Genomic DNA, 25,485 nt, shown 5'->3' with positions numbered 1-25,485 from the left:
CTTACATTGCAGATGAGAAGTAGTTGTCTTACATTGCAGAAAAGAGAATTCAGATTAGATGTTGTGAGAAAAATAGTAAGTTTCTAATATTGAGTCTAATGAAGCACTGGAGTATTGCTTCATTTCAGGTAACCTGATCCTGCTGACAGAATTGCTTTTGTTTTGTCTTGGTCTGCCTCATCTCCTCCTTGCCCCTTCCCTGAAATGATAGTGACCTCACTGAAATAAAGATGTTCTAAAAAAAAAAAAAGGCAGTGGCACATTTTGAAAACCTGCATTATTTTGTTTATAATACAGAACTAAGCATAACATTGCATTCTTGTCAGACATGCCACATTTGACAAATTCAATGCTGCAACAAGGGACTTCTTTTAATTTGTGACTGTTGTTGTTTTGCCAAGGTTACATTGTGTTCAGTGGCCCACGGCGGGCAAATGGCATCCAAGGACTGCGATTTATTATCCAATCTGAAAAGCCGCCACACTATTTAGAGAGCAGAGTTGAAGCATTCTTGAAAACCATGGAGAAATGCATAGAAGACATGACAGAAGAGGCCTTCCAAAAACACATCCAAGCTTTAGCAATTCGTCGTCTAGACAAACCAAAGAAGCTGTCTGCAGAATGTGCTAAATATTGGGGAGAAATCATTTCCCAGCAGTATAACTTTGACAGAGGTAAGACAAATGGTAGTTCCTTTAAAACTGAATGCTCTAGTTTGGCTGTATTGGTGACTGTTGAGTGTCATGTTCATTTGGGAGCAACTGAAAGTTTAACATAGCCTATACATAATTTACTCTCTATTTCCCTGAGTTGCATTCAAGTACACAGTGACATTCCTGACAGTACACATATTCATATGAACCCTATTTCTCTTCCCATTGTGAAGTTGTTTTGAAGGAGTGCTGGCAGAGGCAACAGCAGGTATCTTGACTAACATGCAATCTGCCTCAGCTTAGAGTGGATTTGAAGAAACTAATTTTTTTTTGGTTTTCCATCTATGATGCTTTGAAGGTTATAGTTTGTAGAAGACCAAATGAGATCCAGCTTCTAGTGTTGTTACTGAAAACGGACTGACAGTTATTTACTGTGTGGTCCTACATAAATATTTAAGTTGTGTTTTTTAAATACTTTTAAAATGTATTTTATTTTTTTTTAAATGTATTTTAAATTTTTTTAAAATACTTTTTTTTAAGTACTTTTTGAGGTGCATTGGTAATACAACTAGATACATTATCAATATGTTAGTTAGATACATCATTAATCCAGTTTCTAACATTAAAAAAAATCAGTTTAGATACAGATCAGCTTTTCCTGACATTTTCATGTCTCAGCTATTATTCACAGCTGTAATTTTCTCTCATCATGTATAATGTGCTTCCTCCATAAAACTCCCTCTGTATTCTGTGACTTCTCTTCTGCTTTACGTGCACTGCATTGGCTTTCCATGATAGCAAATACAGTCTCTTTGCTTCACAATGACTCACTGAGCTGTTTAATAATGAAGAGTTTTGACTTGTCATCTAGCTTTGTCTGGAGAGAATGAGAGCTACTGACAAGGTTTCATGCCTGAGCATAAGAAGTGGCGTGGAAACTTATCCCTTCGAGTACTCTTTTTTTCTCTGATGAAATAGTCTGATTTTTCCCTGCATTAAGTGTTTCTGTTCTTACTATACTTGATCAATATTATCTCTCTGGAATTTCTTACTGCTAAGTGTAGCCATGTTTTTCATATCTAAATCCCACTTATTATTTCCCTTGACTTATATCCTTAGCTTTCCTCTACCCTCTAGTAATTTTATATTATTAATGATTATAGTGTGACTAGAATTGTCAAAATCAGAAGCTCATATTTCAGCCTTAAGAAGTTGAAGGATTTTTTTAATGTTTTTTCATTTTTATTATTACGGCTTTTACTATTTTCTCCCAAACCTTACTTAGTTTTCCAAACTGTATTGTTGATTTTTTAAATTTCCTTCATGTAGAGTTTCATATTAGTTACAGGCTGCCTTGCAGACTTGTAAGCTGCCTGTTCTCTTGCACGTGTTTCTTCCTTGATCTTCTTGCTAGTCCTAAGAAAAGCAAGCACGCCTACAACAAAAAACCTTTCTGCTTAAGCAGCAATGATATTAGGTGATTAGTCCATGACAGTTTAATTAATATGAAGGAATGTAGCAACTGCGACACATCCCCAGATATCTTAAAGGTGATTACTTCTTAAGGGGTATGATGTGGGCAGCGTTCCTTAACATTTCTTTAAAAGTACATCCTGCCATCCAGTTTCCTCACTGTGAATAAAAGCCAGACTATAACCCGTCTGCATTAGAAATGTGTAACTGATTTGAAGATAATATACAAGAGTAGGCATATCTATTTTAGCTGTCCGACAGTGTAATCAGTATTCTTCAAACGTGCTTTTTTTTTAGTAAGTCCAGTCAAATAGACTTATTGAAATACAATTTTCTGCCAAGGTTCTGCTGACAGCTTCAGTGAAGCAAGTATTGACTTGAAAGATAACAAAGAAAAGCTTATCATTTGCAGTCAATTACAGCATCTGAATTTGAAAGAAATATACTTTGAATAAGCAGTGTGCTAATAACCAGCTGTGATCTGCAAACTTACTCTAATTTGTACTATTGTTGTGCAGATAACATTGAAGTGGCTTATCTAAAGACCCTGACCAAGGATGACATTATACAGTTCTACAAGGTAAGTTAGTCATGCAGCTAAAACGTTACTGGGAACAAGGTGTAGGTACAACTGAATCTTATTTGTGCAAGCTATGAAGGGATATACTGACACCTGTTTTAGGCATGTGATAAAATTGATGAAGGTATCTTTTATTTCCTGAATATTACTTAGTTTAATAGGAACTGTAAAAATTTTACAGAATGATTGGGTTTTGTTGTGGTTTTTCTTTCTTTCTTGCCAGCTCTTATTCTTCTTGTTTCATTTATCCTTTCTTTATGGATATAAAATGTGCTGCTCTATGACCAAGCCTGGCCAAAATTGCACATTTGTTCTTTTATCTTTTTCTTCAACCAGTCAGAGATTCAGCTTCTTATATGGGCTTGAATTGTGAATGAAACAGATACTTTTAAAGCTTTGTTCACTGTAAATCATTGGGTTTTTTTTCTTTCCTCTAATAGACAGAGCAAAGGAACAGCATAATGATGCAGTTATTGTACATTTTAACTCAGATGGGTATCTGATATAAGTGAATGAAATGTGTCCCTGTCCTGTCCCTGTCACCCCACACCAGAATAAAAAAAATTGAGCATTATTCTTTCTGTTTTGTAATGTGTAATAGATGATGGTATTTCACTTTATTGCAAAGTGCTCATGGAGTTTTATTACTTATGGAGCAGCTGGTAGCTCAGGGAGTTCTTTGGAAAATAAGTTCAACTTAATGTCTTCAGAATTTATTACTGGATGGAAACATTTCTGCCCATGAAGAAGCATGGGCATGTGTGTGTCTGTGTTCTTTTTCCCTCTCTTGGGCAGAGAGGATTGTTTACTGTTAATTTTTTTATTAGTATCATAGCATGGGTGAAGATATGCAGCAAATGCACAGTTAGTAAATGGAATTTCAGTACCTGTTGTTTAATTAATGATAACTTGAATGAGTATGCATATTCTGGGTTTGTAGGAATCTATACTATTTTGCTTACACCAATGCTCGATACATGAGTATCCAGCATTCCAGAGCAGAAATTACAGGTCAGATTGGTGAGCTAGTCCAGCTGAATTTAGTTTTTGTACTCAGGGTGATGTGCTTCCACAAGGCTGCTAGGGATTGCAAGTCTGCAGAGATTTTAGGTTGCATTCCTGATACTGGAATGGTTAATGGCTGAATTTCTGTTACTTACAGTTTTCCTGAGTTCCAAGCAGTACATGAATTGCTTGATTGTAAAATAATTCAAGAGTAATGTATGGATTACTTTTAATAATCTTTAAAGGCACATCCCAAAATGCATCCCTCATACTAAGGCTTAAATTAAAATTTAAATGTTCTCATTCTTTTTACTATTTTATCATGTCTAAGCGATACTTCCTACACCTGAAGGACTCGATGTTTTTTACTGTAGGTGCTGTTGGCAATAGATGCTCCCAGAAGACACAAGGTATCAGTACATGTCCTTGCAAGAGAAATGGATTCCTGTAAGTATTGTGCTGAATACAGTATTGAATCAATTCCTGTTCCAGCAAGTCACAGTTATAGATAGCCATGTTATATCATACAAATGCACTGTAAGAAAAACTCAGCTTTGGAGATGATATATCTTTCAGAGGAAAAAGGTGGGTTTTTTTCTAGGTTTACTTCACGTGGGTGCTTCAAATTTTTTGTTGATTTTTTTAGACAAGTTTTTCAGCCATTCTGAAGTTGATTGATAATAAAACAATATATCATAAAGTAGCACTTCTGTTTGCAATAAGATATTTTAAAACAAAGATAAAACTTTGTAATAGTCCTACAGGGGCAAAAAACCCCAACCAAACCAAAATTAGAATTTGCAGTTATCAATTCTGTGTAGGGGGTTTTTTGCCTGACATTCAAGCAATGAATGTCCACAATAGTATTCAAGCACCCTTAAAGGGGAAAACAAAGTGTCAAACAAAAACCAAAACCTCTGGGAATGTCAAACATTTTATTTAAACTTAAAAAGGTCTGCTTTTATTCAGATTTGATTTTGAGGTAATACAGATCAGTTGTGCATTCTAAACTGTATTGTTCTGTTTTAGAATTCAGGAAGGAAAAGGCTAGAAGTGTTTCTGGTTCATATGAATAAACTGAGAGGAAAAACTTTTATGTTTTTGTTTGCAAATCTTTCACCATTTTATAGTGGACTATAAATTCCAACATGTATTTGCAAAAAAAAAAAAAAAAACCAAAACAATTAACGGTGTGTCTGAAGTACAGAGAGAAGCAGATACTGTGTGCATATCATGAAACTCCCTCTTGATTCTGAAGGGTTGATTTTTATGGTAGTGTGAAAATTGTAGCTCTGCGCCTGAGTAAGGAGGATTTGCTTCAAAGCACCTTTCCATTTTTTATGACTAGTAATTGCTAAGTAGAAATAGTTCTAAAACTTTTCCCGTCTAGAGAAAACTTTTTAAAGTGTAGTTACTTTATTGCCAGATTGATTATTATTTACTTAGAGTAGTATCTTCCCAAGACAAGGGTGAGCTTGTGAGACAACCTAACAACTAGTTAGTCTTACAGAAATTATAATAAATTATTCTCCCCAGTCCTAAATCTTTTAATCTGGCATTTGGCCTCTCTTATGCCTTGAAAGAAATAGAGATTAGAAATACAAAAAAAGCTTTGGGGTAATTGGAGTAGGACATGCATGGAGACAGGCAGGGAATACTTGGGGTAGCTGTCCAGATTTTCAGTACCTGAAATAACCTCTACACTTCCATAGGTGTGTCCTTATCAAATAATGTGCTGCTCTTGCATTGCTCTTGTATATACCACTGGCATTTGCTACTGTTCTCATAATTTGTACTGAGAAACAATTTTAAGTATTCATTGATCAATAGATTAGCAATTTTTATTTCTACATTCTCATCATGTGTAAGTAAAATGAATAAAAGCCACTGCCTCAGCTCATGTTTTCAAATAAAAGAATGGATTAATATCTGTATTTCTGAAGACAGTCATGGAGTATAAAAGCAAAATGTTTAGAAAACCTTATTTAGTGATGCTTTAAATTTAAAAACCAGGGCTTTTTTTAGATACCTGTCTTATAAGAGAAAAAAAGTTCATTATGTAAAAGAAATTCATTAAATTATGGTCCCAAATTAATTTTGCTGATGTTAACTAGGCCCTGTTGTTGGAGAATTTCCATGCCAAAATGATGTGAACCTGGCACCAGCACCGCCACTACCACAGGTAAAACATACCAAAAAATCCTAGCCTGCATTCTTAAGCTAGAGGTTTAGTATCATTAAATACAAGTTTATAGGGAGAAACAGACTTCTTAAAATTCCTGCTGTCATGGGGCTGATGTTTTAGCTCTGTTCTACATGCATTTTTGTTCTCATTAACAACAGGGATTTTTCATTATTTTTCTTTTAATCAGTTTGTTCAGTTCCTCTGAAATGAAAGCTAATAGTAGTAGTAAACAGCACTGAATATCTGCACTATGGAATAAATACAGATGATTATTGTCTGAAAATACTGATTGTCTGTGATCAGATATATCAGGTGTTGAGAGGTGTTGAGATATACATCAACAAATTTATCATCTTTGTTTAAAAAAACTCAGACAACCCGCCTGTTGCTGTTGAGGCGCTAGCAGAGAAATAGAAACACAGGTTCTCAGGCAAGAAAAGAGAGCTTTATTATTTTGATTTCCAGATATATAGACTTTTCACAGGTCACCCAGATTGGTCAGTCAAAAACCTCCCCCTAGGCCTAATTGGCCAGGCCTGAACTGCCCAAATCTCGAGACCTTGTTTGCAAAAACATCCAAACTTTATCTTTGTTTATAAAACACAGCAAAATGTTCTCACGAGAAAGACCTGTGCTAGCCACACCCGCCAACCCCAAAGCCACAGCAAAAGCAGCCATTTGGTTATTTAAAGCCTAAAATATTAATGCACATTCCTGTCAGTGTATAACTTGTGGAGGAAACAATCTGACAAATTCTGTTCATGCAAGTATTACATATTTCGCTGTGGTTAGATAAGACAGCACTGGGCCCTTTGAGGGCCTCCAGTGAATTTTCCTGAAGGATGGCAGTGTTTGTCCCAACAGGTGATTAAATTTCACAGTGTGGTAGATCTGTGTTCTTCATCAGACCTTACAAGTGAAATAATTGCCATGGGTAGAAATTTCTGTATGAATGGTATGGGGATATATTAGCCATTATGACTGTAATATTAGAAAGTTACTTTTTTACTGCATCTAAATATAATAGAACATAGAATTGTGGTTATGATCTTAGTCTGACATTCAAAGGACAGGTGAGGTACTCTGAAGTAGAACTTGTAAAAGAAAAGATTAGCTCTGCATTTATTGGAGATCCTGACGTTATTAGCAACGCAGGTACTGCATTATAGCTGTTGTTTAAAATTCTGTAAATATGAAACAGATTATTCCATAAGAAATAACATTGTATTTTGGAGGTTCCTATAATAAAAGAAGAATTACTAATATTGTAGGAAAGAGCTAGAGAGATGTGTTTATGTGTAACTGTAGCAACAGTTAAAATGAAAAGCAAGGGATTTGTCACTTTTCTGGTTGAAGATACTGAGCAGACTTTTTCTTGCATGCGCTTCTTTGCAGCCAAGTGTGATTGAAAATATGACAGAATTCAAGCGCAGTCTGCCGCTCTTCCCACTGGTGAAACCACATATCAATTTCATGGCTGCAAAACTGTGAAGAACCCTAATGGATGAAGAAATGCAAATGATCAGTACTGACATGGTTTCAGGGGACTTCATGATGAACAAAATTATTGGAGATCATTGGGATAAATGGTTCTGTTCATTATGAAAGTCCCGAATTCCTTCTTGGTTCATTTGACATTAGCTGTGTGTTAGGGATAGAGAGTATATAAAAATCAGTTGTGGTCATGTGTCATTTATATTACAGACAACCTGTTAAAAACCAAAATCAACTGAAACAATAGAAAACTTGTAGATGCAGTATATTTTTAAAATAACATATCCCTTCAGATTTTCATTTTGATGAAATAACCCTCCAGAGCAAACAAATTTGCTTGAAATGTTCTTGTTACTCCTGAAAAACACCGCTTAGTATCCCAATAATTATCTTATTGGGAGTTGGAGGGGGTGAGATAAGTAAGTCCTTTTTGGGATGGGGTCAACAATTTTTCTTAAAAATAGAGACTTTCACATTTTTTTGAAGTGACGTGTTGAATGATACTTTTTTAATTGATCCTTAATGCAACCAACATATTTTCTATTTAAGTTTTATGAAGACCAATGTGGGGGGAAAAAAGGAAATCTGACAACACAGTAATAGGTGAGAGAATTGTCTTAATGAGAATAATTGAAGATAAGGGCATGATTTTAATCTTTCTATACAAATTTGGGGACATTTTATATTAAAACTGGTAAAATGCTGGAAACACTTTATTAGTGCATTTTATTTTTGTTACCGGAAGCGTTGTCCCAGTCTCTTGATACTGTCAACATCATCCTGTTCAGTTTTTCAGCATTACTGTGAACTATTTCCATTTGGTGTATCAATACTTTTATTTGATATCATTTTTTGTTTTCAGTTGCATATGTACTGATGGAGAACTCAGTCTGTTTTGCTTCATCTGTTATGTTAGGTCTCAGTCCAGCAAAGCACTCACTAGTGCAAATAACTTCAAACACACACTGGTTCTTTACTTAAGAACAGGTGCATATCAAACAGGGGCTCTCTAATGAATCAGATCTGTCATTATTCTGATACATGTGTGGGTCCTTCTTGTCCTTCAGGAAGGTATTTGGAACAGTCCAGCACTGGGATAGCAGTGCTACAGCACAGCCTGTGCTTCAGGTTACATCACAAAGGGTTTGCTCTTGCTTCTTGGAAGAAGGCTGTGTAGAACTCAGAAGGATCAAGAACTATGCTGAAATAATGTTTATATATATATAGATATATATATTCCATAATGCAGTAAAATGATAAATCAATATATGGTGTCTAGTCTGCACCAGCTTTACTGACTTCTGCAGAATGGTCTTGTGCTTGGGACAGCACCCAAATAGGAAAAGGCAAGGAGTGTTAATTCTCCTACCTCGGTAATCCATACAAGAGATGGCACTTCCTCAGACAGGAGAGAGAATGTGAAGCACTGAAGATATAAAATCTGCTCATTGGAAGTGTTAGTGAGAATTGGATTCTTACTAAAAGAGCCTGACAGTAATGCCCTGATGTGGCAGGTGTGTGTGTCAAACATCAGAATCGTGGTATAGTCAGTGGGGCTGTTCTGGGATTGAATCAGTGTTGGTTCTTACATTGGCTCTGGGGCCTAATTAAATGAATGCTTGACAGGGCAAGGGCCTTAAACTGGGTTTATTTGAGAGTCTCTTCTAACTGAATAAATATGGTGCATGTAAAAGTTGTTTTAAAGGTTAACAGTACATGTTTCAATATATTTTAATAAATTTTATGAGAGTTTGTGATGTAACCTGTTGCCAAGGAAGGCCACTAGCATTTTTTTAGCCTGGTGAGGAGAAAAAAGTTAAATACAGTCTAAGCAAAACCAGTCAAGATGTCTCTGTTCATATTTTTCATGGACCCTTCACATGAGGCTTTTTGCCTTCTTGCATTTCACTTTTGTTTATAGTTTTCCTTTAGTAAAAGTATTTGTATTATATATATTAAAAGTTCTGACAACATATTATAAAAATATATATTTTGGGATTTAGTATTTAAACATACCACTCTTATGGTGAATACAATGAAATGGCTCCTATTGTGTGTAAAAATAAATATATATATATTCATGGAAGTACTATCACCTCTAATTTTAACAGACTATATAAATAAATTGGAATAGCAGTGTATCTAACACAAGCTCACAAATCATGTTTTCCAGAGGAAAAAATACGTAACTTCAAAGTTCTGTGACTGGATGTGGAAACCCATGTAGTTTTCCAACAACTCTTAATTGCGTTTAAGTGTTCTCCAGCATTTTACAGTTTCTGAGTTTGATATAGCAGTAAATTTTGATAAACTCAGGCATACTAATGGGTTCATTTTAATGGATCCAAAGCTGCAGTGTCTACAAGCAATAAAGAACTACCTAGAATACACTGTAATTCAATTCTAGTGCTTGTTAATTAGTTTATGTAAGAAACCATAAATTATTATTACATAACTGTAATTTTTGCAAGTGCTATTTTAAGCAGTTGATGTGGAATTGGGTGCATGTGACACAGCCAGTATGACAGAGTGCTAGAGTTATTCTGTTTACAATAAACAATCTGAATTTAACGTTTGGAGTTCTTAATTTGTTTCATTTAAATTTTTTGCATACTGGTAATGTTACATCTATCAGTCTGTGCATGTTTTTTGTTAGATGTTAAATGTGATTTTCTGCTATCCAGTTGGACTCGTTAGGCCAAATAGCATTGCTGCAGAAGTGCTCCTGGGCACTTCTAGGGAAGTTTCAGAGCACTTCCCCATGTGGCATTCCACACCTTTTAGGTAGGTCCATCCCTAAGTTGCCCTCTAAGTATGTGAAAACGTAATAATATAAAGGTAGAAATATTTGCACAAGACAGAATTTTAATTATCAAATCTGAAACTAAATTTAGGACATGGCTACAGCCAGACTGAATCTTGCCTAGTGCAGCTCTACAGTGTTGCTTTTGGGAAATTACTTTCCCTGGTCATTTGCTGTGTTCTACACCAAAAGACTGCGTTTCAAAAGGTTAGGAGTGTGTGATTGTTAAAGTAGTAAATAATGTCAATTCTGACAGCATAAAGATAGAAGTCAGCAGGCCCTTCTGCTCTTCTGAGGGGGCTCCTTGAAGTAATAGATGACAGTGGGCAGCATTACAACAGACAGGTTTTGTCCTTGGCATTGGGAAGAGTGGCTGGTACACTGAGAGGAGAAAGAAAATGCCAACAGCTCACTTGGAAAAATAATTTGTCCTCAGCATCAGGGCCTTCTCCACTCCCAGTCATTAGGGGTTGGTGTAAATCTTGACTCATTGACTTTACTGTCTTGCAAAAATTCAAGTTATCCAAATCTACTTTAACTAATGCTACTAGCCATAAAACAATGCTCTAGCTTTTTCAGATTATTTAAGCACTTGGATGTGAGCAGCCCTTCTTGACAGTGTGTTCCCCAGGGTAATCGCAAGCATTACACACCTTTTTAACTGCATTTATTATTATCTAGCTCTTGTTTTAAAACAGGGTCAGCCAAATTTTACTTTACCTTTTCTCTCCTACTTAACTGGTTAGTATGCTTTTACTGTAGATCTGGTCTAAAGTGAAAAAGCATTATCATCTACATTTTCCTTAATTTTTTCCATGTTTTTTCAGTATGTGACTGTTGAGCTGATATGGTCATCCACAGTGACACCTGGGGCCTTTGCTTGAGCTCATACCTAACGTCATATTCAAATCCAGCTCTGAAATACTTTGTTTGCAAGTCAGTTTTTAATATTGTTGCTAATACAAGGCATCTCTGGGCTATTTTAAAGGCAGAAGAGATCAGAAAGTCAGGCCCTTTTTGTACCTTGTAGTTTTAAAAGAAGCCTGGCCTGTGTAAATTCTGCTGAAAGGCTTTTATTTGAAACATTTATATTTACTGTTCAAAGAATGTAAGTTACAGTATGTGCTGTGGGTGGGATATAATGATAATAGTGGGTGAAATTTGAACTGCAGTTTGAAGGAACAAAGTGTATAAGGCCAAAGGCTCAGCAGAATGTCACAAATCAAGTTACTTGAACTTGATCTAAACAGAATTTAAGATTGAACATATTTATGGCTTTCTAAATTAACATTTCTAAGCCCAAGTGCAGCATTAAAAGATGTAGACACCACACTGATGAGCATTTGCCACTGTTAATTTTTAAGCCTCTATCTTTGGTGGTGCAGTGCAAAATTCCGAATTAAATTCCTTGACTGTGCAGTGGATGAGGGAAGATGCACAGCTCCAAGTGCAAGGAAGTGACTAGGCTTAGCCTCTGGGAAACTCCAGGGAGAGGCATCCAGGTTTAAATCCTGCATCTTTCTGAGGATTTGCCACCACTTTACTGTGTGTTAAGGTGCTTCCTTCTGCTTCAGGTTTATATTACAGATTTTCACTTTCTGCTCAGCTTCCTTTTCATAAAAGGGGAAGCAAGGAATTGTGGCACTTGTCCAGTGACTACCAAAGGCGTGTAAAATTTCACTGGAGCAGCAGCTGGAGCTCAGGATCCCTTCCAGCCCTCCCCTCCACCCCTACACAGAACTGGTTGTCCTGTGGTACGTGTGGGCTCAGACACATCTGCTCTGGTGGTGAACACTTAAAAAACCAGCACAGGTTCCACAGAGGGGAATGAGGAGGTCCTCTGCCTATGTTAGTAACCTGGGAAGTGGGAAGAACAGACTAGGGAAGATTCTAAAAGGAAATGGAACAGGTTGATATATTGGCAACTTCAACTGCTGAGTTGTGGCATAGAACAGCGAATTTTTTATATGTAGTCTGTTGTAAAGGATGGACTTGTGTGATGGGGGAGAGAGGAGAAGAGCTGCTTGTGAATTCCAGGCAGATGTAGGAGACCAATACTAATGCATTTTAAGTGGATAAGGCTGAGGAATTTCAGAGCATGTGCAAAAATGGTATTCTGGGGTATTGAATGCAGAAAATCTGGGTGTGCAAATGTCAGTGAAAACTGAGGTAGCGCTTTGAAGATGTTAATTTTGGATGTGATGCCTTTTAGACTAGAGAGGTCTTAAAAATTTCCTGAATAGTATTAAAAGTGGTGCTCTTGACAAGGCGATGTTGGAACTAGTTTAAAACACCAGAAATACATAAACATTTCACAGTAATAGCGCTCAAAAAATTGCTCACTTGGTCTTTTTTAAACTTTCCAACTGGCTTTGGAATTAAGTAAATTTGGCAGGACAGGTTTCAACCCAAATGATTATTTGTGCACGTGTGTGAAAGGAAGTTCATAAGATTAGTGCCCATTGGTGCTCTGGAGTCAGCTGTCAAACGGTTCAACACCTCTTCAGTTTATCCTGTTTTCATTACAGTAACTTTCAGCCTGCTAACACTTGTGCATTCCAAGCCTTCTGCAGGGCCAGAGAATTGCAACCAGTTTCTGAAAACCCATTACTCCAAGTGAAGTGTTTTGTTTTGACTGGGAGATACCCATATCATTCACTGGCACATACCTGTTAAGGGGGAAAGTTTCAAGAGTCTGAAAAAACATCTATGCAAATAGTTCTGTTCACAGATTTGATTAATACTTATTTCCAGATAAGATTGTAGGAAGAGAAAGTAATAGGGCAATTCTGCAGCATTAAATGTATTTGAGGAACACAGGAATCTGTATATATAACTGGATCTGTCATCTCCACAAGCTGATTGTTTAGTTCTGATACCTTCAAAGGCAGAGGTGGCTGCTGCTCACCTTGCCTTGTGTGATGTGTCCCTGGCCAAGGTGAGGTGACCAGGTACTGCCATTGTCACACCAGCCCAGGGTGTCACTGGTGTGCCTTTACATGGCATACACCATGTGTGGGCAGCAGGCATGTGCCCTAGGATATTTTTTCTGTGATTGGAGCTTATCTTCTGATCATGGAAAGCTTTACCCATAAAATTATATGAAGCTGACACCTACAGTGTGTCCAAGCCTGGAGAGCCACCCTGGACTGCTGCTGGAGCTCAGCAAAGTGGGAGATTTAAGCAAATAAAGCTATTGCAGAAATAATTTGAAAGCAGGTGCTACTCAACTGCAGCAGGAGACTGATCTGCTGATGTATGCACAACATGATTCTATTGCTGTGAATAAGCTAAGAAAAATGTACCTTATGCAGCCTTTTCCTGGAAGCAGGAAGAGTGGAATATTTAAGAGTGGAATAGCTTGTAGGCTCTGTGTAACTTGAAGAATGCATATATAAAGTATGCTTGTAGTTTGGGTTGTCCACTTGAATTTAAATGTCAGTAATTGTTAGTTTAAAGATACTATGAATGTGAAAATGCAAAGGATTGTATTAAGCTCAGTGTATACAAAGTGTAAGTGTGAGCTGGTGTACTGGCCCACACTGTGAGCCACTTCATCAAAATAATGTGAAGTGGAAGATAATGCATATAAGTTGCATGCCATTTTGCACTTCTTGTCTGATAATCATGTCTGTCTGTCATGTCATTGTGTAAAAATTATGAATTCCTGTGAAAAGGGGTCATGTGTTACTGTGTGAACTACCAATGCACAAATGTGGCACTGTGTAGCTAATAATATGTCTTAGGCTTATTTAAATGTTGAGTTGAGTAATTTAGAGTGAAGACAAGACCTTAATTTCAGGACTTGTAGTGTCTAAAGAATTATAAGTTTCTTGGAGCTTTGAAAACAACAGAATAAAATTATCAGAATTTCTCATTGACTTTATTAGCTATACATTCTCTACCCAACAGACACAAAAAAAATAAAGGCAGTTGATATAATTGATTACTAAATCCTAAAGTAGGCCTGACAGCTGGAGTAAATGTGTTGCCTTGTAGTATACTGATAGCCCTAGATTATAACACTTGTATCTTAACAATGGTTTTGGCATTAACTATTGGCTAGTCATTTAAAAGAATCTTAAGTACTTTTGGAATAGGTAATAGTCCTGGAAGTCTTGTAAAATTGATGTTTTTGTTTTAATCTGAAATCCACATACAGGGTCCTCAGTCTTGGGTAGAAATAATCAGAGTCCCATACTTTCATAGCTTGTTGGACTGAGTTTTAATTTGGCGATGGTGTCACAGGGATCTGTGACAGATGTGTGACAGAGATGCCAGAGGAGCTGCCTTGCTAATCCCCAGGAGCCACCGTATACCACACAAGCAAAACAATAATGTCTGTCTACATTTGTGAAGTATGCATTTGTAGTGTAATGAATCTGGCACCTTTTCTTAAGCTGAAATAAATAATATACCTTCTCAAAACGCTGTGGAAAGATTTAGTAGATCTGGTTGTCCAGCAGCTCAGAAGAAGAGGTAATTGTTCAGAAAACGGACTGCAACTCAAAATCAAAGCCGAGTGTAGATTTAATGTGTATGATAAATAAAACTATAAAGGATAGCACAGTCAGTAAACTTAAACTGTTTTACCTAGGCTAGTGGTAAGTTCTGGTGCGTTGAACATGCTGAGGTGCCCCAGCAGCCGTATCAGAAATGTCATGGCAACACTGTGCAGTCTCAGTGCTCTGGTATTGCAGGAGAGAGTGCCCAGTTTGGGGAGATGTAATGAGAATGGAGAGCACTACAGTGCCCACAGACCCACAGCAGCTCATCAATATTTGAGATATTTCTTTCTGGTCCTGAAAGTAAGAATGGCCAAAGCTATCAGGAGAGGAGAGCGATCCTGCTTTAATTGGGCCCTTGCAATCGCAGCTGCTTGGGGCAAACCAGAAAGTTTTGTTCTTGAGCAGCAACTACATCAAATCAAATCTCCTTACTCAACAGGTCTTTCCTTTGGTTTGATTTAATGTTATATGTTACCACCTTTTCCTTGTCAAAAAGGAAGTTTAATTCTATTTCCTCTTTTGCAGTATTTATAGTGCATTAATTACTGCTATTTCCAACCAGTTACCTGTGCCTGCAGGTAACAGATGTGCATAAGGATTTGAAATTGCCTGTCACATCTAGTTCTTCATCTTCGAAATGACCAGCAGAACTGGGTGTTTTATTTATGGTGATGCAAAAGAGTGAAAGACCTGAAGTATGAGTTTTTGGGTCGCTTGTTGAGTCTTTGGAGCTGGCACTTCCAAAAATATTTTTGAAAGTCAAGTAGAAGTGACTTATTGGACAGTAAATTTTGAACTCTTTAGTGCCATTTTTAGAGTAATAAATTAAGGAGCAGGATTGTGGGCTTAAATTTTCAGAGGAATGTTGAAGTTCATGATGTAGTCATACATAATAATTACTTCCTGCTGTTTGACCAGGTTGGGGTAAGGGAAGACCAGCAAAGGAAGAGTTAATTTTTTGGGTTGGGTTTTCTTTTTGTTAGATTTTCTTATCTGTTTCAAAGTTTAAAGAAAATATGCTATGCAAGAAAATAAGTAAAATTTAGTATCTTAATTTTTGGAAGATGTAAAGTTTTTAAATAGGTATATTTAAATTTTTTAATGAGAAGTTTAATTTTCTTTGCTTGGAAAAGAGCATATACTTCAAAGTAAAAATGTCAGCCTAAATGATTTACCATGAAACAAGAAGCTTTTCTTCACACTGTAATTAAAATTCTTCTTGGTGCTAATGATACAAGGTTTGCTGTTCTTCCCTGTAACAATGTGAAGAGTTGTGCATCTCACCATTATGCATGAAAGTATTTCCTTTGTTCTGCTGAGGAAAAACGTGTTTGTACGATCCTACGGAGAAAAATCTAAGCGGAACTTTAAATGCTTCATCAGAGAAAATAAATCACTTTTAAACCGCAAAACTAGTCCAGATGTGTATTTCATGAGGAGCAAGAGGCGTGATGTCCTTATCTTCACCAGCTCTGGTATGGCCCATCTGACATAACAGGGCCTTGGTGGTAAAGTGCCCATAGCACAGGCTGGGAGGTGTAATTGCCAAGTGTTCAAACAAGAGAAAAGGGAAACTGAAGGGGTCGATGCAGGACAACTTTCATTAAATGTTACCTGGTGACACCACGCGTGTTATCTCGTGGGGGACAGCCACAGGCTCTGTCACGTGCAGAACATGTGTGGCTGTGCGATAAGGAGCCAGCATGGCCACTGCCAGGGGCTGCAGATAGCCAAGGGCTGAGGCACCCAGCATGGCCACTGCCAGGGACTGCAGATAGCCAAGGGCTGAGGCCCACACACTGTCCCCGCCTCAGATGGTGACAGACCCATGTGTCTTCCTGACCATCCCCTCATTTCTGGTCCACATCTGGCCAGACTCAGTCCTCATCTCCTCACCCACTTGCCACCTGCCTCCTTCACCCCATGTGTGATCAACAGCCCCCTACAGCCCACAGCCCCCTACAGCCCACACTCCCCTGCAGCTCCTGGGCTCTCTGTCACAGATTAATGCCCACCAACTCTCATGCACTTTTTTCAATGACTGTCCTCCCTACCACCTTATTTTCAATTCTCTGCTTCAAACTGCTGGACTGTCACCTGCCACCATTTCCTATTAAGTGTCCAAACTATCACAGAAGAAATCTTCCACAGTTGTTCACTGGGACTACATAGCATGGTGTTAGAGGTTCAGTAAAATTCTTAGGAATTGGAAACACTATCTTATTAAAGGAATTACCAGGCAACCAGGTGGTGGTAGCAGCATTCCTGTGTCAGGTGGAAGTAGAGGAGGAGGAGGAAACATTTCCTTGCAGAGCTCTGTAACTTAAGGCTGACATACCCTTGAATGGAAAGGATCCTGCACATATGCCTTCCAAAAGTCTGTGCTAACAGCCTCCTCTTGGCTCAACACTTACTAGTGGGGGAACTGTGAGTATGTGTAGCTATGTGCAGGCACGTGAGTGCTCAGGAGAGAGGAGCAGTATGAGCCTCCGGGACAGTGAAAGATGAGAAATTGGCAGCAGGTGTCTCATTAACTGCACACTTTGCACAGTGAACGAAGAACAGAATTACAGAGCCACAGGCCACTTCCTCTGTGCTTTGCCATGAAGCAGGACCTTCCTTTTTCCCCTGGGTCAGACTTTCTGCTGAGTGTGAGCATCCCTGGGCTGCACCTGCTGTGGTGACTCGCTAATACATCTGCTTGGAAGAGATGCCTGGTTTGCACATTGAAAGGATAAACTGCTTATCCTGTTTTCTGTAATTCTGTCACAGAGAGGAAAAGCTCATCTGACTGGTTTAACTTAAGGGTAAATACAAGGCAATGTGGTTGAAGGAGATAGAAAAGGGAGAAGGGACTCTGAATCAGCTGATTTGTATTTAAAGGCTTTATTCTGCTTGCTCTCTCTTTCTAAAAATATTTTTTCTGGTTTGGAGAAATAATATATAAATGATACCCTGGCAAGAAGTGCATAAAATCTGACAGATGAATAAATTGCACTCTCCAGAGCTGTAAGCTTGAAAGGAACATTGCAGAGATAATGCATGTTCTTGGCTTCAGACAAATCCTGTCCATTAGAAATATACCTCTCTGAAGATTGATCTGAACTTTTGAGCTTTCAATTGAATAATTGCTCTTTGAGATTTGAAAAAAATTGAATTATTTAATTTCCCATTCACCAAAATTGAATAACACTGCAGTTGGTGATTTAGAATGTTGTTAAATTCATTATGACATTTTGTTAAATTCCCTTTTGTCTTTCCTTTGTCCTTTTTTTTATTTCAAAGGCCTCAGTAATGTGCAAAGTGGATCACCCCAGTAGAGAGGAGAGATGAGTCAGAGATTTGTCAGCTTGAATGGCCTTAGACCTGCACTTATCCCTGCTGACTACTGAGATGCAAGTTTGAAGTGATGTTACTTGCATCTTAAAGAGCAAGGCTGAGAAAGCTCAAGCTTCCTTGCTCAGCTCTATTCTAACCATCTCTGCTGCAGCCTATCATGGCAAACAGGTCAGATTCACACACACAGCTGTAATAAAAAATCTAAATCTGGCAGCAAAGGTCAAAAGGGGTGAGTCTGAAAGGTGGTTTTATGAGGTGACTGCATCAGTCTCATGGCTCTATTGGAAGGATCAGGTGTGTATCTGCATCCTCCTTCACAGCCATCCACCTCACATTGCTGGCCCACAGTCAGGAGTTGGGAAGGGACAACTCAAACAACTCCTGCCAGGGAGGACAGTACAATGCATTATTACACTGGCTCAGCTTAAACCATGCCCTTGCCTATGCAGATTTATGGGAAGTCTAATATGATGTTACACACAGTATGAAAGTAGATGAATGTCTTGTTCCAGCAGCTTTCTTCATTCACTTTCAAATTCAATCTTGTAAATCTAAAGTCTCAAACTTTAAAATAGCAGTTACGTAAGTAACAGCATTAGCCGTGAATGTACAGCCCTATTTGCAATCCTGAACACATGATTGTGGCACAGATTTCTATGACTTAGCAATCTGAGAGTGAAATCTGTACACAAACAGCTGCTTTTGAAGCTGGACTAGGTGGCTGCCTGAATCAGGCCTTTGACAGACTGAGCTGCCAGCCCCTGCCCCTCCCACACAGCATGTGAGCTCCACTGCAGCCAATTTGGTCAAAGCTGCATCAAATATTGATGCTTCAGACCACAGGCATTGTTCAGACCACACTGACCCTTTCATGTGATCTGCCTCAATATCCACACTGCAAACCAAATGTGCTACCCATACTGAAACAAGGCCTGCAGCCATGACTTAGAGAATACATGGCCGGAAAGGAAACTACAGCTTTGCTGATGAGAGGCCTGTCAAAGCCTTTTAGGATGGGGCACATTGTGTCATCCCTGCAATTTTATTGTTCTGTGGCATAATTTATAGCAAACTATTTATGGGACTAAAATAACTGTCAGCTTGGAGAAAGGACACAGTTTCTCTTGTATGTCATGAGGGCTAGAAGACTGTTAGAAGGTTCCTGTCCCAAAATGGATGGCACTACATGGATGGCTGTACAGGAAAGGTGGACAGATTTGTTCTTACTCCAGTTTCTTGCTATCCCCTATTCTTGTAATGAATTGTCTCATTTTAATTTCAGGATTCTGTACTCTCTTTTCTGGTTTAGGTATGCCATACTGACATCATCAATATACCCAATATTCTATTTAATGATTATTTTTAGATTATGAGAATTATTGCTGCCATGTAAATTTCCCCGAGATGCCATTTTTCATTTAAAAGGGCAGACACATATTTTGCCACTCCACACATCTGCACTTCAGTGCATTGGAGCATAATTTATTTCTGAGAAATGGGCTTTGCATATTTTTATATATCCTTTTAACACATCATTACTTTGAAGCATCTTTTGATGACAGATGATATTGGGAGGCTAAACAGTAATTACCTCCCACAAATCACCTATCCTTGACAGAAGAAGCCACCAGTGTTTGGTGGCAACCCCTTCATGATGAAACAGAATGCTGGATTTAAGAGGTACAATCCGAAGATAGCTGTTATCAAGACAAGACTTCACAAACCTGAAATGCAAGTTTTAAACAAAATGAATTCATATTTTTGGCTTAGAAAAAAAGGTGAAGGCTAGAACAAACATCTGCTGAATAACAGTGCATGCTCATCACCTTGAGGCTTGCAGGCAGATTCAAGAAATCTCAGCTCAACAGCAGGTGCCCACATAAGGGAAAAGAGATCTTCCCTTAGGACTCAATCCTCAGACTAACCACCTCCTGCTGCTTTTGAGAGAGGAGTTATCCCTGGAACACTGCATTTGCATTGTGTCTGCTAACGTCAAGGCTTAGCACAGGACAAAAACATCATGAATTTAGCAGAAGTACTAATTCAGATAAGTACAGGCTCAGCTGTTGCTAAATTGGCAATTATAACTAGATAGTCTCTGCTCCCCTGCCATCATCATTGTCGGCGCTGAAGTTTTGTCTCAGTTCAGCGAGTATTCTATTTTCTAAGCTCTCATTTGTCTTCTGTTTGACAGCTTACAGTGATTTTGTTTAGCTGTACTGATGAACTGCTGTCAATGGAAAAAACTGCAACCACCAGAGGCACACGAGGATTAGCCAAAATGTACAATTCCTACACAGTTGGAAAATGGGGAGATTAACTATGAAAGGACTGAACCAGAATATGAGATCAGATCATCTTCTCAGATACCGCATGTGTTCAGGACTGCAAATCCATATCCAACTATCTTTATCTCTGACCTTTTAAAATAACTTTTCAGCACAACTGCAGCTACTGGCAGGAGCAGCAGAAGCCGGAAAAAGAAAACAGTGCTGGCAAGCCCAGCATTTTACCTGCTGGGGACCTAGATCTGCTTTCAGCTAGTGCAGAATTTTGAATTCCAGCATCTGCTCTAGGCTTACATTGCTGTGATAAGGAGGGATAATCTTGTTCTAGACATTAGATGAAATCTGAATCTCTTTTTTCCAAGCAATTGGTACAGTTACAGAATCCTGCCACAACTCTCTCATTTCTATCTTTTGTTATTCTGCAGACTCTGAGGCCAACCTGGCTTCTGTAAGGTTGTACTGTGGTCTGTCTGAATTTTGGTGTCAGAGCTTTATAATGCACCACTAGAGGATTTTTAAAATATTGTACCTTCTGGGAAAAAAGAGGCCATGAAGCTTGTTCCGTAGGTCAGGATTAGTCTCAAGCCCATCCTTACTCAAAGCAAGTAACAGCCAGCTCAGCTGTTTGCATTTTGGCTGTGCTCTCCCCATACAGCCATGGCACCCCGTGCCCTTTATGCCTTTGACTCCCAGGCAGCCAGGCCCAGCACAGGGGCACTGCTGTGCTCTGCAGGTGCTTCCTGGGGAGGCAACTGAGCCCAAAGGCTGAAGTTGGCATCAGGATCTCACCTGAAATATTCCCAATAGCATCCAGCAATCGTGGAAAGCAGCAGCGGGGAAGGTGAGTACAATCTGAAGCATCAGGTGGCATACCCATGGCTCACACAGTAACAAAATTATTCTATGTGCATCTGCTTATCGAGGAGACACCACTCCTGAGCTGCAAAACTGCACCTTAAACCAGCTGAAATCTTATCTGCAACAACATCCAGCTGTGACAGATTTGTCAGAGGTGATTGAGGAACCCCAGTCCTCCTCTATGATCGACAGCTTGTTGACAGGTGGTTGCTTTATTTCTGTAGATGGAAAAGGGCATTTGTAGGACTTCTGGGACTGGAAAACCAGATTGTGCAGCTAAAAGTGACCCTGCAGGCACTGCCTGTAGCACCCTGTACACTTGAATTCCCTGCAGATTTTCTCTCAAGTGGTTCTTCAAGAGCTCTGGCTGTTCAGCAGCGCTGCTTCCTCCAGTCAGCAGGACCTGCACAGGGTGAAGGGAGCAGAGTCTCAAGGACAGCTTGGCCAAGGCACTTGGCTGCCACTCTGGGATCTCATTGCTGGCTTGGCATCAGTGTTGAACAAAAAGGCAGGGTCTGTGTGTGTGTGCTTGAGCATGGGTGTCATGGTTTATCCAATACTGATTAAATGTTTATTCTTTTAATGCCAATAGATTTTAAAAGACAAAATTAACTATGTGCACTACTCAAGACAGCACCAAGTTCACCTGTACTAGAATTTAATAGTACTAGAATAGTACTAGAATTTAATTTCATTGCACAGTCTCCACATCCTTCTGCTTCCTTACCTAGTGGACAGGGAATATTGTGTCGTTACAGTATTTTGATGGTAATACGATTCAGTTCCTTCTTAAGTCAATTATTAAAAAAAATACTTGACTTTCAAAAAAGGATTGTTACAGAAAAAAACATATTTTAAAGTCATCTAATTACATGTCAAAAATGCAATCATAAGAAAAGAATTTGCTTTTGGAATACAGGAAATGTTACAATGCAAAAATACACTTCTGGAGTCTGCCTACCACGAGCCATATAATTGTGATGCATATTTGATTTATCCTAGTTACATTTCAGTCTATTTATTTTTGCTTTCTGACTAGAGCAGAACTGCCACATGCTGATCAATTCAGCTTGCTTATGCCTTTTGTACCTCTCCTGGGGTGTGCAATATGACAAGCCTTTTTCTTTTAAAAACAGAATAGCACCAAACCAAAACTGAAAACCACCATCCAAGCTGCACATCACGGCTGATGCAGAAATACTCCATTTCTCCTAGTCATGTTCACAGGTCTGCCAATGTGTTTTAACATTGGCTCAGTGGATGCCATTCATAAGGTGCAAGGAAAGGATTACATGGCTTCCTGGGTGATGGTTATGCAGCTGCCAAAAAGGATGAATTCATCATATGCACTACTTGTAAAAATGCTTTGTTAATTTGCTTGTGAGGAATATCCAGATGCAACTAATTACCCTGTAATGAGGCTCCTAAAGCTGACAGTCCAACAGGCTTTTGAAGGTGTCCATCTTCTTATACAGAATGATTTTATTACTTTTTTTAAGCTCTTCATATGTGGATGCCATAAGTGGCTGTACTCCTCAATAATGAGACACTCTAAGGGTGATTTATGGGATTTAATTAATGTGGTAACAAGGAAAAGTAAGATAGCTATGAAAGACACCTTCTGCATGTCAGCTGCAGGTTTGCAAATAGTTACTCATGTAACATCTGAATGCCCGATGCAATAAATAAGGACTAGGGCCATCATTTCGAAATAAAAAGCCAGTAACATTAGTTAATACCTGCATCTCACAGAGTTTTGGGAGGTGTCGGCACTATTGTTTCTCTTTCTGAGAACATTCTGTAATTGCATTATCTGCAAGGCAGAGGTTTATCCCCATCTTGGTACTTGGTTGAAAAGAATGAGGCAGAGAGAGCTCAGTGCTACAAGCCTGACCTTGGCAGGGGATGTACTCAAAACTCATACTTGGCCAAGAAAGGCTTGATGCTGCTCAGATTTTTGAAGAGACAAGATGATCCCTGACATGTGAGGCTGGAATCATCTCTAAAATGTCTCCACAGATGCTGCTAGTAAAGCTGGTTTATGTTTTTCTTGGTCCTAATCTGTAGATTAGGGCAAAATATTCCTGTGGGTTGCTAGTAATTTTACTCTGAAGTTATATAAAGGGATTTCAACACACAGTGTGTGTGATTTAGCTCAGCAAGAACTGAAATCCTGGAGGAATGCTATGGACTACCTGTGATCACCTACTCCTACTCTATCCAAAAGAGCTGGCCTCAAGGCTCAGGAAATACACATAGGTTTTCTGTCATTTGGCATATAACTATCCACATGTAAATGTTTTAACTGTACTTTAAAAAATAAAATAAATGGATGTAATGAGTCTCAGCACTTCTGAGCCCCTTTAGAAAGGAAAACAGAAAAACTGTTAATAAAGGATCTAGAGCTGAACAAAGAAAGGGAAGCACCCCACCTTTTTGAAACCACATGTGAATTTACTCTTTAATTTAGTCTGCATTTTAATTAATCTTTGAAATGTGATGGAAAAATAAGCCTAATTATGAGTAAGGTGCTATGTAATGTAAATCCATAGCACAATTCTGTGTCTGCAGTAGAAGATGGGGCTTGGTAATGGGGGTAAGTGAGTTGTATTCCACAGTATATAATTTATTCTAAGTGGAAAGCACTTTCTTTTTCACAGTACCTTGAAATTTAAGAACATGCTAGGGTAGATAACCCTGCTGTTAAAAGATGTCATTGCCTTTTTCAAAAGAAACTAACAACAGAACACAAAACCCCCATTGTTTTGCATTTAAAAGGTAAAAAAAAAAATTTAAAACCTGAAATCTTTGTTTAATGAAATTCAAACTGAAATACAGGTAAGCAACAACTTTCCCTGCTCCTCTCAACAATTCCAAAAGAACTGTTCTTGGTTACAAGAAATCCCACTAGCCTTTCATGGCTTGGTGCTGAGAGAACTGGGTCTAAATCTCAAATTCCCTATGTCAAAAAGGCATTTTCTTCTCTTTTTATTCCTACACACACCCACTCTACTCCAAATTATCACATAACTCGTGTTCCATAGAGCTGTTGCAATGTTCCTGATCCAGGGGCAGTTATTCTAATGTTATCTCTACTTAACCAACATCTGTCTTGGATTAATGAAATATATATAAAAATCCCTGAACCTGAAGTGCAAGTGTACTGGAGAAGCAGGACTTTCCTCCTGCACTGTGGTCTTGTTTGAAACAGAATAAAGCAACAGAAATGCATCAAACTGTGGTTAGTAACAAACTCTAAATTGCCCAGGGGAACAATCTAGGTTCACCTAGAACTATGCAAGAGAGGTAACAGGGTAGGGACTTTCTTCCATCAGGTTAGTCAAACAGTTCTGAACCAGCCACCATTTTGCTGCAGGAAAAAGCCCAAAAATCACTCTTCTTTCCATCAAACTAAAAATGTTTTCAACTCTATTCTGTCTTATATATTTCATCTTCTGTGCTTGAGAATTATCTAGAAAATTAGGAGGGGGAGGCTCTTTCAGAAGTAGTGTCTTGTAATGATTCATGGCAGAGAAACAACAACTGCTGACAAAACAGTCCTTAGACATGCAGCAAATACTCAGAGAAGTGTGTTCTTTTATCAGCTCCCATTAGCTGCAGCCAAGTGTTACTGAAGTTGTAGTGAGAGCAGAGTGCAATTGAAAAACACTAAACACCACAAACATCAAGCTGTGCATGCTCTACCAGAGTGGTCTGAAGCCAGGAGTTGCATTTTTTTTTTTAAAGCATAGTACTTCCTATGGAGGACCACTGCTTAGGCAATTGCTTTTCCATGGCTTAGTCATCCAGCATTAAATGAGGTGCCTGCACGATATGTTTTGACAGGTGCTGCTGAGCTGTTTGGTTGAGGCACTTTCAAGTCATGTCTCCTGTTTGCTTTTAGTGGTTCTGGAATGAAATTTTTCTACTCAACAACTTAGTACAGTACACCAGAAATAACTGCTTTATGCTTACAGTATTCAGAGGAGCAAAAGCAATTAAATATCCAAAACGTATGAATAACTAACTGGCAAAAATGGACAAAGTGGTCACAGGTCTTCAAACCTCCTGGAGGGAGAGGGACCATGGTCCCTCCCATGTATAGTTCATCCCTGTCTACAAAACACATTTTTCACTCACAGCAATACTTCTTTGTGTACATGTCCTGTAAGCTGTCCTGGAGAGTGAGCTGTATCACTCAAGTTCTTGAGTAAGGCTTGAAATTAATTAATAAAGCCTATCTAGACTTCCATAAATTAGTATAGCAGACAGAATGCTGGGCAAATTTTGGCATGCATA

At 38.5% G+C, this 25,485-nt stretch overlaps 1 protein-coding gene across 3 annotated transcripts in view; it reads left to right on the top strand.

Moving 5' to 3' along the window:
- The window catches only part of IDE (insulin degrading enzyme), a 54,325-nt gene extending 44,364 nt beyond the window's left edge, over positions 1-9,961 (top strand). For all 3 annotated transcript variants that reach the window (XM_085065196.1, XM_085065195.1, XM_085065194.1), the window contains exons 21-25: positions 402-674; positions 2,645-2,706; positions 4,086-4,158; positions 5,826-5,893; positions 7,292-9,961. In XM_085065196.1, the coding sequence (XP_084921322.1) occupies positions 402-674; positions 2,645-2,706; positions 4,086-4,158; positions 5,826-5,893; positions 7,292-7,387 (572 nt within the window). In that variant the 3' untranslated portion in view covers positions 7,388-9,961. The remainder of the gene's footprint in view (positions 1-401; positions 675-2,644; positions 2,707-4,085; positions 4,159-5,825; positions 5,894-7,291) is intronic.
- Positions 9,962-25,485: the final 15,524 nt, after the last annotated feature.

This window comes from Lichenostomus cassidix, chromosome 6, assembly GCF_008360975.1.
Source record: "Lichenostomus cassidix isolate B80296 chromosome 6, HeHo_3.0, whole genome shotgun sequence".
In the NCBI taxonomy this organism is placed as follows: domain Eukaryota; kingdom Metazoa; phylum Chordata; class Aves; order Passeriformes; family Meliphagidae; genus Lichenostomus; species Lichenostomus cassidix.
Note: the sequence above shows the minus strand (reverse complement) of the source record. Positions and strands in the feature narration are given on the sequence as shown.